We start from the raw sequence: 19,279 nt of genomic DNA, 5'->3' as shown, positions 1-19,279 counted from the left end.
CCTTTGGGAGGAAGGTTGGCACTCTACAAGGAAAATTGGAGTTTGATTACCCAAGACAGATGGGTATTGGATATCATACACCAAGGTTACAAGTTTTATTTCCATACCTTGCCTCCTTTCAAAGGCATGCCAGACGTTCCTCCTCAGCAAAGACTAGAGGCTCACAAACAAATTTCTCTGCTGCTTCAAATAGGGGCAATACAACCGGTCCCTCTGCCAGAAGTGGGCCTAGGATTTTATTCTCGCCTGTTCCTAGTACCAAAGAAGGGGAACACGTGGAGACCAATTTTGGATTTATCTATCCTCAACACTTATCTGGACATTCCCAAGTTCAAAATGTTGACGTTACAACAGCTTTTACCTCTGCTGGGCAAAGATCACTGGATGGTGACTCTGGATCTCAAGGAGGCTTACCTTCATGTTCCTATCAGGCTAAGTTGCAGGAAGTATCTACGTTTTCGGGCTGAGACTTCTCATCAGTTCTCTGCATTGCCCTTTGGCTTATCTACTGCGCCCAGAGTGTTCACGAAGGTTCTGGCTCCAGTGATAGCTTTCTTCAGGCTAAAAGGAATTCAGATCTATCCTTATTTGGACGATTGCCTGATTCTGGCCCAAGGAAGGGACGAACTTCTTCATCATTTACAATTTGTGATAGCAGTGCTAAGATGCCTGGGGTATTCTGTGAACGAAATAAAGTCCAGTCTAGTACCCTCTCAGGACATGTGCTTTCTGGGTGTGAGACTGAATACAGCATCCCAGATGGCCTTTTTGACCCCGGACAAACAAAAGAATCTTTCTCTTTACTTCCATCAATTGTCTCATCAGTCCAGGCTGACTGCAAGGACAGTCCTTCAAGCCTTGGGGTTCATGGCATCTTGTATTCTGGTGCTTCCCAATGCCAAACTGCATATGAGGAAGGTACAATGGTATCTCAAAATGTATGGACACAGCACTGCCAAGATATGGACACTGTCATTCAGATAATACCTTGCATTCAAAAGGAATTTTGTGGTGGGCTCAGGAATGTCACCTAAACAAGGGACTCTCTGTGACCCGGCCAGAGGCGAGTCAGATTCTAACGACAGATGCCTCAGACAAAGCTTGGGGAGCTCATCTAAATGGAAAGTGGGTACAAGACACGTGGCCTGCCAGACTTCAACATCTACATATCAACTTGAAGGAGATGTTAGCAGTCCAGTTTGCATTAATAGCTTTCAAGGATTTACTTCTTCCAGGACAGGTGTTGATTCTAACAGACAACACAACTGTCATGTGGTACATCAACAAGCAAGGGGGAACACATTCTTATCCTCTATGCAGACAAGCAATGATTTTGTGGGAGACTGCTCTCAGTTTACAGCTAAATCTTCAGGCAAGGTTTCTGCCGGGAGCACAGAACTCCTTAGCAGATGTATTGAACAGACGAATTATGGATCCCCACGAGTGGAAATTGGATCCTCATGTATTTCAGAAATTGACAGTGTTATGGGGAACTCCAGACATAGATCTGTTCGCTTCTCCACTAAACTACCAGCTGCCAAAGTTTTGCACAAAAAGGTTTCATCCCACAGCTTGGAAAGTGGATGCTTTTTCTTTCAATTGGAGCAATCTTCATGTGTATGTCTTTCCACCTCTGCCTCTCCTCCCAAAGGTACTTCTAAAGGTCAGACAGGACAAGCCAAAGATGATTTTAATAGCTCCAGATTGGCCTCGACAGCACTGGTACCCATTACTGAGAAGTCTGGTACGGGAGCCTCCATGGCCTTTGCCTTCGATTCCACACCTGCTGTCTCAGGAGAACAGTCATTTACTCAATGTCAAACTTCACTCTCTTCACCTAACAGCCTGGCATATTCTGTTTTAAACCCTGGAGGGTCTCAGCTTCCACAGCAAGTTTTGAATGTTATTTTGGAGGCCAGAAGGCCTAGTACAAGGAAAGTGTACGCAGATAAATGGAAGAGATTTTTGTTTTGGAGTGCAGCTAAGGAATTTGATGTTTCTAAGCCTAATTTAAGTGTGGCTCTTCAATATCTTGCTGAGTTACTGGACAAAGGTTTGTCCTTCTCTTCTATTAAGGTTCATGCTGCAGCAATTTCTGCTCACTATGACTGTGACCCACCATTGTTTTCTCATCCTTTGTTTAAGCAATTCCTTAGAGGGGCAAAGAATATAAGACCCCACGACAGCTCCTACTCCTGCTTGGGATCTCAATTTTGTGTTGGAGAAACTCACTCTACAACCTTTTGAGCCTGCAGCTACTGCTGAGTTGAAATATTTATCATGGAAGACTGCTTTTTGTTGGCCATTACCTCTGCAGAAGGGTTTCTGAATTACAGGCCCTTATGGCGGTTGAGCCTTTCTTAATTTTCCATAAGGATAGGGTATCTTTACGTACTAATCCTTCCTTTATGCCTAAAGTGGTTTCTAGTGTGGCTTTAAACCAAACTATTCATTTGCCTACTTTTTATGCAAACCCCAAAATAAAGGGGAAAAGATTTTGCACACTTTGGATATACACAGGCAGTTGCGATATTATTTGAGCAGAACTAAAGGGTTCAGGCAGTCTCAGCAGTTATTTGTTTCATTTGCTTTGGGTTCTCAGGGCAAGCCTGTGTCAAAACAAACTATTTCTAAGTGGATTGGGTTTTGTATTGCTTTCTGTTATTCCCATCATGGTAAGGAGATTCCAGCTGGGATTAGGCCTCATTGCACTAGGGCTACTGCCACTTCTACAGCTTTTTTAAGGGGGGTGGCAACTAAAGATATTTTGGAGGCAGCTACTTGGAGTTCAGTGCATACTTTCTCTAAACATTACCACCTTCCACTTTACTCTAAATCTAGGGCTGGTTTTGCCATTGCAATTTTACAGGGCATTTTGGCAGCTCCTACTGCTTTATAGTTTTGCCATCCTCCCTTACCTCTGCTTTGGGATTCTACCCAAGTGTAAGGACTGCAGCAATGTGAGATGAAGAACATAGTACAGTTTTGTACCTACCATAAATGTAGATGTTCAAGATCCACATTGCTGCAGTCCAATTTCCCCTCCCTCCTTCCCCTCTGTAGTTAGAGGCGGTTGTGTGGTTTGGGTTGTGAATATTGTGGATATTGTATATATTGTACATATGATTAGTGCAAGGGTGGTTGGTTGTTTTTTGCTGTCTTTTGGTTTTGACCTTTCTTTTTAGGGTCTTATGACATCTGGGGCAAGAAAAGACTGAGGATATGACGTCGGTCATGCGCATTTGTACCCTGACGTCCTGATGTCAGTCTTAAGCGCCTTGACCGACGTCAGCCTAATACTTTGATATTCGGGCCGACCGAGGACAGCGGACGACCCAAGTGTAAGGACTGCAGCAATGTGGATCTTCGAACACCTTCCCCTGCTAGCCTCTGCTGCAGAATCGCAGACGTACAAAGTCAGTACTACATTGCATTTGATATTCACTATACTGCACTACACATTTTTACTAACTTTCGTGAGTTAACTAATCACTCTCCTCTCCTGAAGCCATGACTGTTAATTACACCATCAGTTTCGCTCTTCAACTTTATTGTTGGCCGGTGCTGTATACCAGGCAGCTTTTATGTTGGCCGATAATGCAAGAGTTCAGCACCACACCAGTGAACTTCATGGAATAACTTTATGCTGAGCACATCAATAAAATCTGTTTATCACACTACTAGCAAAGTTTCACTGTTGTGTAGTTTCACATTGATAATAGCATAAGTATTACAGTGTGACAAATTAGTTTTATTATATTGCTTGCTGTGAAAAGTTGCACCCTTGGCCTTTCCTACATGCAGTTAATTTTGTATATCTGGAGTCTTTGCAGGGTGAATCAATAGGCAAATGCTAGTATGACTACCAAAGCTGTAAAGATTTTCAGTAGAGACACTATCCCATGTATTTGTTTATTCAGAACTTAATCCACCAACATTGATATTAAATTCAACATTTCATTACTAAAAATTGTACAGTTGGTGCAGTAAGTTAGGTGGCAGGCTTGGCTTTCATAATATTCCATTTAAATCTGATGTATAGACTTAATAAAAACAATTGTGTAAATGTTTCATATGAACAGCAGCTGGTATCACCCAAATTAGCTGTGTTGCTCATCTCAATTATGCTTGACATGCAGGGCACATTTGTGATGAAACAATGTGTAAGAAAAATAACCACTCAGCAGTCTTCTGTTTTGTAGAGATGCAGTAGAATTGGGGTACTTTCAAGGCAAGTAGCTGTAGGGTTACACTTGAATGATGACTGCACTAGCAGTGCAGTACTGGGAAAGGTTTTAGTCACCAGTAGCTGGGAGAAGAAAGGTTGGATAAGTGGAAAAATGTGTATACTTACAACATTTGAAGTTGTACAAGACGGTGAACAAAAACTGCACACGTGATGTGGTAGTAATTTGTCAAAGTACAGATGTTAAAAATGCACAAGGAATGTTAGCCTAAAAAAAAAAAAATTTTAAATTTACGAATTTTTTTTGTTGTGGATTTACATGCTTACTAGCCAAGTAAGCTGATAACAGGGATCCTTTTCAGTCACAACCCAGGCCATTTATTAACAATACAGTCAACAAACAAAAACAATGATAAAAATTCAAACAAGTAAAGCTTGGAACGTGCATTAAAGGTTTGAGTAGAGCAAAAACAAATGCCATTATAGGTATGTACTAAGCTAGCTGCCCTTCTGGGCCATTTTTAAGCCTGGCCAATATCCAAAAAGGTGCAAATTAAGCTTTGTACCTTGTTTCTGTGAGTTAAACGTCTTAGCCATTGTTAACTCTCCCTTCCTAAAATGTTTCTAGGTAAATACAAAGCTAGCTGCTGTTGTTGGCCATCAATTTTTCTTGGTGAGAATCTGTCTGCGAGGTTAACACCTTAACCAAAGTACCAACCCTCAACCCCATAACTAAGGTGAATGCATGTTTACAAAAGGGTTTACAGTAATGACGTGGCTAGATATCATGTTGGGCAGTGTTCTTGAGTTATCAACAAAAAAATATCAAAATTGTTTTTTAATTAAAGGTAACTTGTTTAAAATTCTGAATTTTGCATGTGTTCCTGGTTGCTGGAGTTAATTTGGAAAATGCTCTTTCAGTTGGACCTAGTGCAAATGCTGTTGAATTATATAGTTATTTGAAGAGTGGAAGAAGAGCTTATTTCAAGTTTATTTCTTAAAGGTGGGTCATACTATTTGATTAAATTGAACATTAGTATGTTAGAGAGGTTGCACTGCCTGTTAGTAGGGGGCATTTAGTTTGTTGTAAGGGTACAGTAATCAGCAACTTTTATTTTATGCAGCTTGCAAGAAGTTAATTTGTGGGGAGAACTTATTCCAGTCTTGCAGGTGTTAGTGGAAAGATTAGCTATTTTAAATGCTGTTTTTAGTAGACTGAGGACTTTTGTACTTGCGCTTTTTGTACGGGTATGAAATGAAAGATTCTTGTGTACTCTTAAGCCAAGGTATTTTTGTTGAATGGTTGGAGTTTTATTGGGAGTCAAATATCTGTAACTCTTCTTGAGAAATGTTTAGGGTTTTGCAAAAAATGTGACAGTCGCTATTTTTTCTGTTTTAAAGATTCTTCAGTATAGCAGTGGACTTATGAGAACTAGTAATGTTGCCAGCATACATGAGGCAGTTTGAGTGATTGAGGTCTCAGGAGAGATCATTAATAGGAGAAAATAGCCCTAAACCATATCCCTGAAAGGCACTTCTTAGTGAACAGACAGACTGTGCTTTGCCTGTCGTATGGTTAGCCAGGTGGCTACCAAACCATACTGTCATTTTTTTGAGAGATATTGGGTCTCTAGATTGCAGTAAAATGTGATGGCCATTTTGCATGCTTTAAAATCAAAGCAAATATCACCTGTAACAGTCCCATGGTCTGAATTTGTTTAAATTTGGTTAAGCATATAAATGGCAGTTAGTGGTTTGGGAACAAAATATATTACTCCCATAAAATATACTTTTGTATTTATTCCAGTAATTTCTCAAAGATCTTTCAATAATTTTTGCCAAAGGTCAAAAGGTTTAATTGTGCAGTAGCTAGCTGAGATTGGTGTAGCCAGTTTTAAACTGGGGAAATTATATCTGCAAAAGGTTGAAAATGTCTTAGGACTGCAAAGTGTATGGAGCAGCCTGTTTGTAATACTTCAGAAGGATGGTGTGATTATTCATGGTTATACAGAATATCAGTTTGATTTGGAGAATCTTTGATTTTTGAAATTGTTTTGAAGTAGAAGCTTGTATAGGTGAATTGGTTTATTTTTCCCTGTTTACCATTGTTTGAGATTCAGGATTGATGAGAGGGATTAGAGATTCCCATTAATAGTTTTCAATGTGTCATTTTAGCCAGCTCTGTTGGTGCAGAAAGGGGAAAAGTCCAGACTGTTACCTAGGAGACCTAGGTTTGATTAGCAGCTTGGGCTTCAGCCGGAGCTGACCTGGGGGGTAGATGGTCATGCCTACCATTAGGGTTAAGGGAGTGGGCACAGACAATGCAGTGCAATAATGGCGAAAATTAGGTGGTACAGCACATAATAGAATAAAAGCACACTCCTCAACTGAAACAACAACGGAGGACAAATTAAGTCTACCAAAGCCAAATCTGAGGTAAATTTAGCTTCCCAGGTCAAGGACAACTGCAAGGCATTCTCTGCGTCTACAACCTCACTGGCAATACACAATTGTGTGCAGAGCTCATTGTAAATGGAACCACTTGTACTAAGCCAGAAGATGTAGCAAACCTATTGGCCGACAAAATTCGGCTCCAACTTTACCCCTCTTTCTGTCAACCTTCCCTCCGGAAATACCATCAAATATAACTCTCCCTGCTATCACTAGGGAATAGGTCCTTAATGCTCTCTCTAAAGCCAAGAACATTGCAATCAGTGGGCCCAGACAATATCCCAGGATGCCTTTTAAATAGCATGAAACATGACCAATCAGGCCGTCTGGAATTGCTATTTAACTATAGCCTCCCGACAGGTTTTGTGGCTCATGAATGGAGAAAAACAGCAATCCTCCTGCACAAAGGTGGGCAGTCTTGTCAACCCTGGAAACTATAGTCTCTTATGTAAAACCATAGGTTCGTAGGTGTGTACTAGGCTAACGGCCCTGGAGCCTATATAAGCCTAGCCCAAGAAGATTACTTGGCATCATGCCACCCAAAGTTAGTTCCCAGTGCTCCTGTCAAGCAAGGCCACTGAAGTGATCCCCGGGGTGAACGTCCTATTGCCCATCCACTCGTCAAGATTTCTCTTGGAGAGCCAGTGAAGTGCTCTGCTTGACGTTTATGGGAAGTTTGTTCCAAAGTATGGGAAGGCTGTGGGTTAGGAACCTGTCTCTCCAGCATGTTCTATTTATTGTGGTAATGAGGTTTAGGTCCCTGGAGCATGTGGCATGGCGGGATTGGGAGTTCTTTAGGTATAGCATATCTAGCAGCTCTGGGTTAGACATGGCTTTGTAGGTCAAGCAAAGATCGCCTCTAAGTAGGCAATAAGACAGTATAGCTGATTTTTGTCTGTCCGTATAGGACATGTGTCTAAGGCCTAAGATCCTGTTTGAGGTATTTCTCTGGCCTTTCCAGTTGGTGTCTAGTGAGGTACATACCAAATGGGGCATTGTATTCTATAATAGGTCTAATGAGGGGCGAGTAGAGAGGAATTATGACCTCTCCTTCTGGATGAGAAACCTTTTGTAATGAGATGTGCCACATAGGACTTTCTGACTAAAGTGGCAACGTGGTTATGAAAGGAGAGGTTGCTATCAACTTGTGTCCCCAGGTCTCTTATCACACCTTTGGTGTTTAGTTTTAGTGGGCTACCACCTATGTGGTTGTGGGTCTATATTAGAACATTGAAGTTTCAGAACTTTGAATGTTCTAATATTGATCCCTAGTAACCGAAAACTGATATAGAAAATGCAGAACATCAAATTTTTTCCTAGGGAAAAAATTTGCTGTTCCAAAACACACACACCCAACGCAAACACACCAGACAAACAGCAATCCACACACATACACCTAAAATCTTACATCTAACCCTACACTAAACTGTAAGTACACCATCTACCCACTTACCTTATCCCTAACCCTAAGGTCCATCACTATTGTGCACACAATTCACCCGCACCCTAACTCACTTACCCCACCCTAACCCTCACGTCCACACATTTGCACACTTACCTGAACCCGACCCGTAACTTTCTACCACAGTGCTGAAAATAGCGAAGCGACAGGAACAGACAACAGAATCCGTTTTCTGAAACTTCGCTATTTTCAGCTTTCGCTTATTAGGGGTCGATATTAGAACATTTGAAGTTCTAAAACTTCGATGTTCTAATATAGACCCTGTGGTAGTTCATGGGCACCGAATTTTTCCCAAGGGGAATGACCATGCACTTTTTGGCATTGAGCTCAAGGCCATGGTTCTGGCACCAGTCAGTGGAGTCAGTGAGGTCTTTGTAGAATGTCTAAATCCGTTGGAGAATCAATAATGGCTCCCAGTTTGCAATCCTCTGAACTTAATCAGCCAGAATCACTTTGTGTTGGCTTGAACTTCAGAGAAGTAGATGCCAAACAGGAGAGAGGGCCTACCACTTGTAATTGGTCTGTAATCAAATTAGAGTCTGCTACTTTTACAGTGTGGGTTCTAGCAGTGAGCCAGTTGGCAACCCATCTAATCACCTTTGGATTTATGCCTAGTTTAGTGAGTATCTATGATTCCTGAGTGAGGGATGGTGTTGAAGGCCTTTGCAAGATCTAGGTAGGCTGTGTGAACTACCTAGCCCTCATCCACAGCTCTGGTGACTGACTCCAAGTCTGTCAGGTTGACCAGGTATGGTCTGTCTTTCACAAACCCAAACTGTGTGGGGTCCAGAGTTTGGAGATTCCCTATGTCCTTATTTATAAGGTCCATGGTGATGCGCTCCATAGCCTTACATGTCAGACTCTTCAGACTAATGGGCGGTAGTTCCTATGGTCTGTAGCCACTCCCCCTTTGTGGAGTGGGATGACTGTAGCAGTGTGCCATTTGGTAGGAACAAAGCCTGAAATGAGGCTTTGATTGAACAGGGTAATCTGGTGTGGTGCCAGTTCACTTTGTAATTCATGTAGAACACAGCCCAAGGATATTATCAGGTTCCATGGAAGCTGTATTTCTGGCTTTGGACAGTGATTTTTACCTGTGTAGCTGTGATAATAGGGACTTGGCATTCATCTGGTACTGTGGTAGGCCCTTTATGGGGTGAAAGGGGGGTAAAGTTCGCACTGAACCTGTCTGCCAGTATGTTGGCAATATCAGTTGGTTCTGTATATGTATTACCATTGTGCTGTAACTCAGAGCAGATCTGAGTATTGCCATGTAGATTCTTGATATAACTATAGAATGCCTTGTGGTTGTCTTTAGAATCTGCAGCAATTTTATTTTCGTAGCTAGCTTTAGAGGATTTTATTTTCTTAGCTAGCTTTAGAGGATTTGATTATGTTTATCGTTTTTTTGCTGAGGCTATCAAGGGAGTTTTTCCAGTCATGGGAATTCACCCTTTTCTGCAACAGTTTTTTCCTTCTGTTGTAAAGTTTATGGTGGGGTACTACCAGATTGGCTTTTTGGAGGAGGGCATATCCGTTCTGTTTGGTATGGCCCATTCCATGCACTTGTGTATGTGCTCATACAGTGCATTGGTGTACTATTCAGCAGTCCTGCACCTATTTTACATTTGCATGGGTGTCTTGAAGTTAGCCACCTCTGTTTTTAGAAGCCCAAAATTGGCTTTGGAGAAGTTTTTTATGGTTTCCTTTAGAGGGGTGAGGGTGGGATGTGGATATCCATGGTGATTAGCTTGTGGTCAGATTTTACCAGGGAGGAGTTGATTACTGGTGTAGAGCAATGATCGCCCATGTTAGTAATGGTCAAGGATGTTTCTACCCCTGGTTGGGGTAAGAATGAGTGATGAATTCCTCCGCAAAAGTAGGTGTGTGCTGTGTTACTATGCGAGGGTTGTGATGGTGTAAGTTCTAGAGGGCTATATATTGAATGTGGTGTGTGGTGCAGGTGTTAACCTTCTCTTGACTGGCTAATCCAGTCTTGGCTGGAGAGTGCTTGGCTTCCATTTTGGCTATATATGTGCATCTCTCCCAAGTCATAGTATTTGGAGGTTAGAGGAGAGGGTTGTCTGTGTATGTGAGGCAGTTGCTGCATTGTCTCAGGATGCCCAAGTTCACCAGGTTGACAGGAGAAAGCACAGGGAACTGACCTTTAGACGTGCCTGGATATGAGCTCAATATATTAAATACTGAAGCCTTTTACAGGAAAAATGTCATTCAAGTGTTTGTGTCTGTAAAGAACCAAACACTTGAGGGGAAACTTAATGCATAGACCCTGAAAATGTAAGGATGAAATATTTGGGTAGATATTCTAAAGTTAGGTAGAAATCAAGCAGTACTTACTGAAAATAAAGAATTAGCTTGTCAAGAATGATGAAGTGGAGAGACGCATGAATGGTTACTGCCTGGCTACTACTAATGCTGGTTTCAGCACAGCTTCTCTTGGAATACAATACTCCTTTGCTGCTTCTCTCACCAGAAGCAAAATGTTAGCACCAATCCCAAGGAAGAGAAGCAAGCCATGTTTCAGCTTGTTTAGGGTATTTTAGTATATCTAGTAATGAGGACTTTCCTGTGTTACTCTTGGGCCTAGCTCCTGTTTATTTGGATCAGCAAGTCTCTGCCCAGGTCAGAAAATCTGTTCTGTAGTCCATCTAATTCCAGCAGGCATGTCTAGTTATTTCATAGTTAAACATTATGCTTCAATAATGTGACCCATATTTGATTGAATGTTATGAAATGCTCTGTCAGCTGAAACAGCTTGAAAGGGCATCTTTCTTTAAAAAAGGAATCATAGGCCTGGAAAATTTTTTCTGTTTCTTGAGATGATTTGACTGGACCATAAGGCAATGTCCACCAGTTCTGTTTTTTTTTTTCTCAAATTTTTTTTATTGATTTATAAAATATGACAAAACAAACAAAACAACAAAAACATTATACATCTCATCATATACAAGTTGGTTAATATTATACATCTTGTAATAATGCGTTTCAACTCATGAGGATATGAGCAAAACAATATATAACAATATATAACAATATATACAATTGATAACCAAGAATCAAGAAGTTAAAAAAAAAATGAAATGAGACTATAACAAAAAGGAGGAAATGAGATATGAAAGTAAATAAGTCCTGATAAAGTATTGTGGGAATGAATACATTAACCCTTAGTCAGTGTTAATAATGTATAGGACCTTCTCTAAAACTTTATTTAATACCCTTTTTCTAGGACTCTTCCAAATAGTTTTGTGTGCAGAAATGTATAAATATGCCATTGTTCTAAAAGCCTTCCAATTTAATTTAGTGCGATCCAGCCAATTTTTTGTAATGTACAGTTTAATAAGAGAACAAATGAAAATAAGCACATGTGTATCCAATTTAGGGAGCTGAATTATTGGAATGTGTAGGATTGCGATTTCCCGTGATAAAGTAGATTTATGGTACCCCATTTTCTGTAGCCTTACTTTCAAGGAAGTCCAAAGCTTATGCGGAAAGTGGCAATACCAAAAAATGTGTAAGAGATCGGCTTTTGGAAAGGAGCAACAAGGGCAAGATGGAGACCTGTTCACATCAAATTTGTTAAGTTTAGAGGGAGTATAATAAGCATTATTATTAATCATCAGCTGGGTATAAACCATTTTTTTTAAAAGGAGAGTATTCCAGAGTATTCCTAATAGCCAAAATTTTTTGGTTATCTGTTAAAAAAGGATTGTGATCAACCCAAAAACTCGAGAAAAGACATGACGAGTATTGCATTAATTTAGTTAAGTTATAAGATTTTGACAGCATCTTCTCAGGTAGTGATAATGTTTTAATTATCGTATCCAGATTATTAAGATCTTGATCTGTTGGATTCATAAGGCCATAATTTAACACCACATCTCTTATTTGACGTATTAGAGTAGTATAATTATAATTGACCTTCAGAGTCCTACGTGGTTCAGCTAGGGACATGTCTTTATTTTTCAGAAATGTCCATACCTTAATATTTTTTATAAGGAGATATTTAGAAAGATTAAATGTTATATTATTTAGTTTAAAATTTGGATTCAGGTGAATTGGTTGAAGTATGTGAAATCTTATCCATTTTAATTAGTTTTAATAATTCCTGAAATGCAATGACCTTATGTTGTAGGAAAATCGAGATTTTGAGGGTGTTTAGGATATCGGAAGAAATGAAAGGTAAGGCATTAGGATTGATGTTTTTGGATATAATATATTGATTCCAAATCCTAACCCAATTCGATGTAGTATTACTGTGAATGTTATTAGTTTTAGAGATGGACAAAAGTTTATTTGCCACAATTAAGTAATAAAGATAAAGATTTGGCAAACCTAACCCCCCCCCTCCTATCTTTAGAGGATGATAATTTAATATACGAGATCCTAACTGCTTTAGGGAACCATAAAAATTTAGCTAATTCTTTATTGACTTTATCAAAAAAAGATTTCGGGATTATTTGATCTGAAGAACTGAATTGGTATAAAAATTTTGGAAGAATGTTCATTTTAATTATGGCAGCTTTTGATAATAGTGAAAGATTCAAAAGTTCCCATCTACGCAAATCTAGCATTATTGTTGACCATAATTTATGTAAGTTATTTTGAAATGAAGATAAGCTATTATGCTCCATATGAATACCCAGATATTTAACCCCATATGTAAGATGGAAGTGAGAGTCTGGGAATAAGTAATATTTGAGCTAAATGATTCAGGGGAAAGATGTGAGTTTTTTGAGGGTTGATTAGATAATTCGAAGCAAGAGAAAATTTCCCAATAGAGTACATAATCTTTTTAAAATCTGAGAGGAGTTTGAAAAAATATAACTAAGTCATCTGCAAAGGCAGAGAAGAATAAATTATTGTTAAAAATCCTAGGAATTTTATGAAATGTATTTTGTGATATGTACAAAAGTAAAGGTTCCAAATAAATATTAAATAGAAAAGGAGATAAAGGACACCCCTGTCTCGTACCTTTATTCAAAATTATAGGAGATGAAGTGATTCTGTTAATATATAGTCTAGTAAAGGATTTTTTGTACTGTGTTTTTAATAAAATTTATAAATGTAATAGGGAAATTAAAACGTGACAGTCTGAAAGAGAAATTTCCAACATACTCTATCAAATGCATTTGATGCATCCAGTATCAGTGTGTACAATGGATTTTTATCATGTTTTGGAAGATGTATAATAGATTCCAAGGTCAATGTGTTGTCCCAAATATGTCTATGGGACATAAAACCTGTCTGGTCAGGCGAGATTATTGATGAAAGGACCTTTTTCAATCTCCTAGCAAGAATCGAAGACAGAATCTTAATATCAACATTGATTAGAGAAATCGGTCTATAATTGCGAGGGTCAGTTTTATCTTTGTTATTTTTCAGAATTCGTATTGTTTTAGAAGTGTTCCAGTGAAGATCAGATATGTCGTTTATAATTATATAATTATAGACTTTAAGAAGAAAGGGAGCAATAACTGATTTGAAGGATTTAAAAAAGTTAGGTGTGAATCCATCAGGGCCCGGAGATTTACCAATCTTTAGCCCACCAATTGACTCTGTAATTTCTAAAAGAGTAAGACGAGATGAGAGTATTTTGCTGTTTTTCGTTTAACGTAGGAAATACTATGGAACTTAAAAAAACTATTTATATAACTATTATTTATAGAATTAGAAGATTTGGAGTAAATTCAGTGTAAAGTGCTGAGAAGAGGTGCAAAACTTCTTTGTATTATATATTTGATCTTTATATTGTATGGGCGATATTTTGGGTGTCTCAACATTTTTCTTAATTATTTTTGCTAAAGTTTTGGAAGGAATTTGAGCCCATTCTGAGTAAGTGGCTAATAATCTTTGTTCCAGAATTGAAAGGTTGTTTTGGTGTAGTAAGATTAATTCCTTTTTGTAAATTTATAATCTGCTTTTCAAATGAGGGGTCCGGATTTAGCCTATATTGATTTTCAAGAGATTGAATATTCAGTTTTAGAAAACTTTCTTTACTATTAAGTTGCTTTTTAAGATATGCAGCCTTACCAATGAACATTCCCCTTAGTCTAGCTTTGCATGCCGCCCATTGTATATCATAGGGGATATTAGTTGAATCTAACTCCTTTTCCATTTCCTGAATTATTTCTATACACATTTTACTAATTTCTTCATTAAAGAGAAAATTATTGTTAAGTGACCAGCTATTCCTTTTGAGATTATGACTCAAGTTAACATTGAAATTTAATTTCATCGAAATCCTAGAATGATCCGATAGAAATCTAGGTTCAGTTGTGAAATCCATTAATAACTGTGAAAGGGAATTTGAAATAAGAAAAAAATCCAATCTAGACCACGAATGATATTATTTAGAATAATAAGTAAAGGTATCAACTATATTTGAGTAGTTGGTGAGTTGTAAAAGGTCTATAAGATTATACTCTAATATTAAGTCATCTAGAGCAAGGGATGCTTGTTGATTATATGAAGAAGACTGATTTGAACGATCTATGACTGGATTAATTACAGCATTCCAATCCCCACCCAAAATAACAGTGATCTTTATATGATGAAAGTATGTTGTAAATCTGAAAAATAAAATTGTGTTGATTACTACAAGGGCCATAAAGATTTAGTATCAATAATGGTTTATCCAAATTGTGTATGGAAGCAGTAAAATAGCACCATCTACCTTCATCATCATATTTCTCTTCAATAATAGTTCCCTGGAATTTATGTTTAATTATGATAGCCACCCCCCTAGAGTTAGTGTCCCCTGAAGCTATTATTTTTTGTATCCATTTTTTATTTTTGACTTTATCCCATTCATCCCTTGGAATGTGTGTTTCTTGCAGAAAACAAATATTGGCTTGTGATTTATACATTAAATGAAATAATAAGGATTTCTTATCTTTATTTTGGATCCCCCTTACATTCCAGGAATCAACTAATAATAAATTAGTCATATAATTATTAAAGGATTGTTAGAAAAAATGTAAAAATATATATAGTTAGTGTTTAAGTATACTAATGTAGAAATAAAACCAAAGTTAGTCTCATCATAATAAATAATACCTATAAGTGTATGTTTCAGTGCAAATTAATCTCATCTGTTTTTCCCTTTCGTACCCCAGTGCCTACCCACCTAAATCTATCAACCCAGGGAAGATGAAAATACTTATATATGCAGTTTAAAAACTTGGTTACCAAAATCACACATGGATGTAAAGAAGATTTAAATAAAGTCCTAATAAGGACTATAACGAGTTTAACAAAACTAAACCTATTTACATATCTAACCAAAAGCAAGATGCCCGACAAATACATTCCCCATTCAAAAAATGTGCTCATAAAACTCCTGAATATTTAAATATAATTGTGTCTAGATTATATAAGCAATAGGTGTTACATTATAGTAAAAAGTTATAAATTAAAATGTTAGTAAAATTATAAATTTGAATTGTGCAACGATAGTATATTTATATAATTAAAGATCATATATGTATATGTTGCACTATAAAAATAAGCCTAATCTAAAGAAAGAATTACTATTGTTTAGAATTAAAATTCTTCACATACAAATATACACTATAAGATTTTATAATAATTCCTTTGAACAGACTACCTCTGTATAGTCATCTTTACTGTCCTTTAAGACCAAAATTGAATTACATAAGCATATGAAAGTCCAGTTAATATTGGAACAAACTTTCAAATGAAAAAAGTCAGATAATATCATTTAAAACACCTGTAGCACATATATTTTAACATAAATATATAATGTGTATGATAATATTCAAATACTTGTCATGAGTATACTTACAATAGGAAAAAATGTGTTGATTCATACTGTGATAATTACCAGGTGTTTTGACTAACCCATTATAGCTCTATTATATCCAAATTTTAACCGAAATTTTCATTGAAAGTATGCACGTGAGAAGAATTTTGAACATAAAAAATATTTCTAACTTAAATATCCAAAATATTTCATGTATTTAGTACTTTACTCAATAAAACAGACATAGTATATCAATCATACAAGTTATTCTTATAACTGATCATTGGAACTGTCAATGTTTAGTAAATAAAAAAAAAATGTGTAACAAAACTAGCTCCATAACAATTTATTTGTGTGTTATTTATATATATAAATTCTATCTAAAGACAAACTCAAAAATGTTATTCCACAATGTTTTAGTTTAAAAGTTATTTGTGAGGGTTTACGTGCTTCCGCACTCACAAAGAGCCAGTCCGATATAAGAGAAAAACCTTCCTGGATCTCAAACAATGCGCCGTCACAGCCTGCAAAAAAGAGAACCACTTACTTGCAAAAAACACATCACCTGAAGTCATAACCCAGCCACCAAGTATGGAATCCGTAGTTCTTCAAGTTCAGGACATCAGTGAGACAAGAAACCAAATGCTGGATAAACAATCACGTAAAAATATTGGCATCCTTTTCAGCCTGAATTGCGAAGACTTGGCATTGGATTACAGAGTATACAGCACGAGCCTCACAGATCTGGTCAGATGAAAATAATTTCTTTACCTTAGCGACGCTAGTGATAACCAGAGATTGTACAACAGGAAAAAAAGGCTCGTGAATGGTTCCAGAGACAAAATCAAGGTTTTTCAGTGTAGAATGGTAACGCTATGCAGCGCGCGAGACCAGATATTATTCCTTCCATTCTGTTAGAATAATCTTATACGAAGAAACATTACTTTTTCTTGTAAATAATGCCAAGATGATATTGGTACAATGTAATGGCATAATGTACTGGAAAACTGACTTGAATTTGTAATAGTTCAAAGAAACATTAAAACAAATGTTTCAAATGCAAAAAGGCTGACTTATTTTCAAGCTGACAAAACTATATCATATATTGAATATTATGTAAGAAAGAAGCATAATAAAGTTTAGCACACAAACTTATAACATCAGATGAGCTTGTAATGGATATGATCATTATTTTTATGTGTCATTAGCAGGACGAGCCTTGAATACTTTTAAAAAAATGTCTCTTGCTTCTTGTGGTTCTGTGAACACAACTTCTGTCATTATGGCTGAACGAAAGAGTATTAGGATATCTCATCCTAAATTTTATACCCCTTTTGATCAGGTCTGCACAAAAAGGAGACAGTTTTTGTCTGTTTAATTTTGAGCAGGTAAATCCTGTGAAAGTCAGTTTGTTTATTCCATATAAGATTTTTTACGTTTGGCTGCTTCTAAGATACGCTGAGTGTCTTGGAAACGTAATAACCTTGTATTATATAATCCGAGGTGAAGTAGAGTCTTGTCTAGCACGCAAGGCTCTGTGCGCTCTTTCTACAGTTAAAGTTTTTGTATTTGTTTCATCATTGAGCAATAACTCAAATATTTGTTTAGACAGAAATTAAGTTTTGGTTTTCATAAGTTTCAGGCACTCCTCTAATTATTATGTTATTCCTACGACTCCTTGCTTCTAAATCCAGAACTTTAGCTTGTATCTCAGCAATTTTTTTATCTTTAGCTTTTAAGTCACTTTCAATAGATTCTGCTTTTATTTCTATGGCTATATACTTATTTTCAATTATGTCCATTCTTTCATTAATCTGTTTTAAAGTCTTACCAAAGTCAGTAAATTGATCAGAAAAATTCTGTATAGCAGTCTGAATTGGTTGTAATGCCATTTTTAAGTCTTCTAAATGAAAATTAGAATCATTTTTTTCTTTTGCACTTTTATGTTCTCAGTAGATGATTTAGTTGTTCTAAGTCTCTTGGAACTAGTGTCTTTCTCTGGAGATAGCAATGAAGAAAATTTGGCCTTTGTTGACTGTGTATCCATGGAGTCTGTTTCCAGCCATTCCAAAATTAGAGGTGTGCGAGCAGCAAAATTGACACAGAGATAGGCTATTGGAATGCACGTGCCCAGAGACTGTTGAAGCCAAAAATATTCTGAAGTAAAATGGACCAAACATTTACCTTTTTTCAAAAATAGATAAAACCAAATTGGAGTATTTGTATCGGAGATAATTATTATATAGAAAACTGAGGAAAAATATCACTTAAAAGTATTTAAAATTAGCCGGTAATTAAATAGCTGTGAGGAGCACACTGAATAGGGTGCAGTCTAGCTGGCAGCCATCTTGGAATGATGTCCACTAGTTCTGTTTAAACAAATGTGGCTGAAATGTACCACTGGGAGAACACCAGACTGGGGAACCCAATTCTAAACATGATCAGCATTAAGGGAAAAAGTGGCAAATGTATTGCTTTACAAGATTATAAAATAAACTTTCAGTCATTAACTTCAGAAGTCTTGCTATATCAGTGTCAGTTTTTGTTCACCATTATGTTGACTGTTAGTAAAACAACATCAGAAGATCTGCAGATAAAACTTTTTCCTACATGAGGAAGCTGTAGAGGCCAGGACTAACCAAACAGATTCATGGGTATATAGTTGGCCAACTACCACCAGGGCCTTTATATAGGCCTAGCTGTGCAATCCAACCCAGTTGTCCCTTTATATTATGGGCCTTTATTAGGAGGGGGATACATTAGGACGTTTCTAGAGGTTGTATGTTTGGGAGGGGATATGTTAGTTTGGACATTACTGTCTGCCTCTATCAGACATGGGAGGGCATCCTCTGTGACGTCTCTCGCCAACATTTCTTTGTCACAAGCAAAATTTAAATCCTGGAATCAAATGGTTCTGATGCTGTTCATTTCCAGATGTACAAACATTCCATCTAAGCTGGATCTGAGGATGCCTTGTATGCAAAGCAAAAATCACTTCTCTGTAGCCTGTAGAAAACAAAGTAGAGACTGGCCTTTAAGGCAATCTGCAAAGAAGAATGTGTGTATCTTGAATTTCCCTGGTAAGAGAAATCCTTGTGGGCATTCAACCTCTGCACATGTCTGGTCCGGTACATGCCAAAAGGGGCATTATACCCGATAGGTCTGATAAGGGATGAATAAAGTGGCATTATGACTTCCTTGGACCTTGATTCCGTGCCCTTACTTTCTAAGTTGGGTGACATAGTATGACCAGATTACTGTATGCATATGTTCCCAGATCCCTGACTACTGGGTCAACTCTTAGGGTTGTCTTTATCAATGGAGTAATTATGGGTGACTGTTTTCCCAAAAGGCACTATAATGCAATCTGAAGTAGTTTACTTCATTTGGTCTTCAA

The 19,279-nt window shown here is 37.4% G+C and overlaps 1 protein-coding gene across 1 annotated transcript in view; it reads left to right on the top strand.

The window, feature by feature from the left end:
* Positions 1 to 12,300, top strand: part of PPP1R14B (protein phosphatase 1 regulatory inhibitor subunit 14B) — a 324,098-nt gene extending 311,798 nt beyond the window's left edge. Inside the window, exon 4 of the mRNA XM_044075743.1 lies at positions 12,253 to 12,300. Within this exon, the coding sequence (XP_043931678.1) occupies positions 12,253 to 12,279 (27 nt within the window). The 3' untranslated portion in view covers positions 12,280 to 12,300. The remainder of the gene's footprint in view (positions 1 to 12,252) is intronic.
* The last annotated feature ends 6,979 nt before the right edge of the window (positions 12,301 to 19,279 follow it).

This window comes from Protopterus annectens, chromosome 6.part1, assembly GCF_019279795.1.
Source record: "Protopterus annectens isolate FY-2018-M chromosome 6.part1, PAN1.0, whole genome shotgun sequence".
NCBI classification, from domain to species: Eukaryota; Metazoa; Chordata; order Ceratodontiformes; family Protopteridae; genus Protopterus; species Protopterus annectens.
This window is presented reverse-complemented; position numbering and strand designations above follow the sequence as displayed.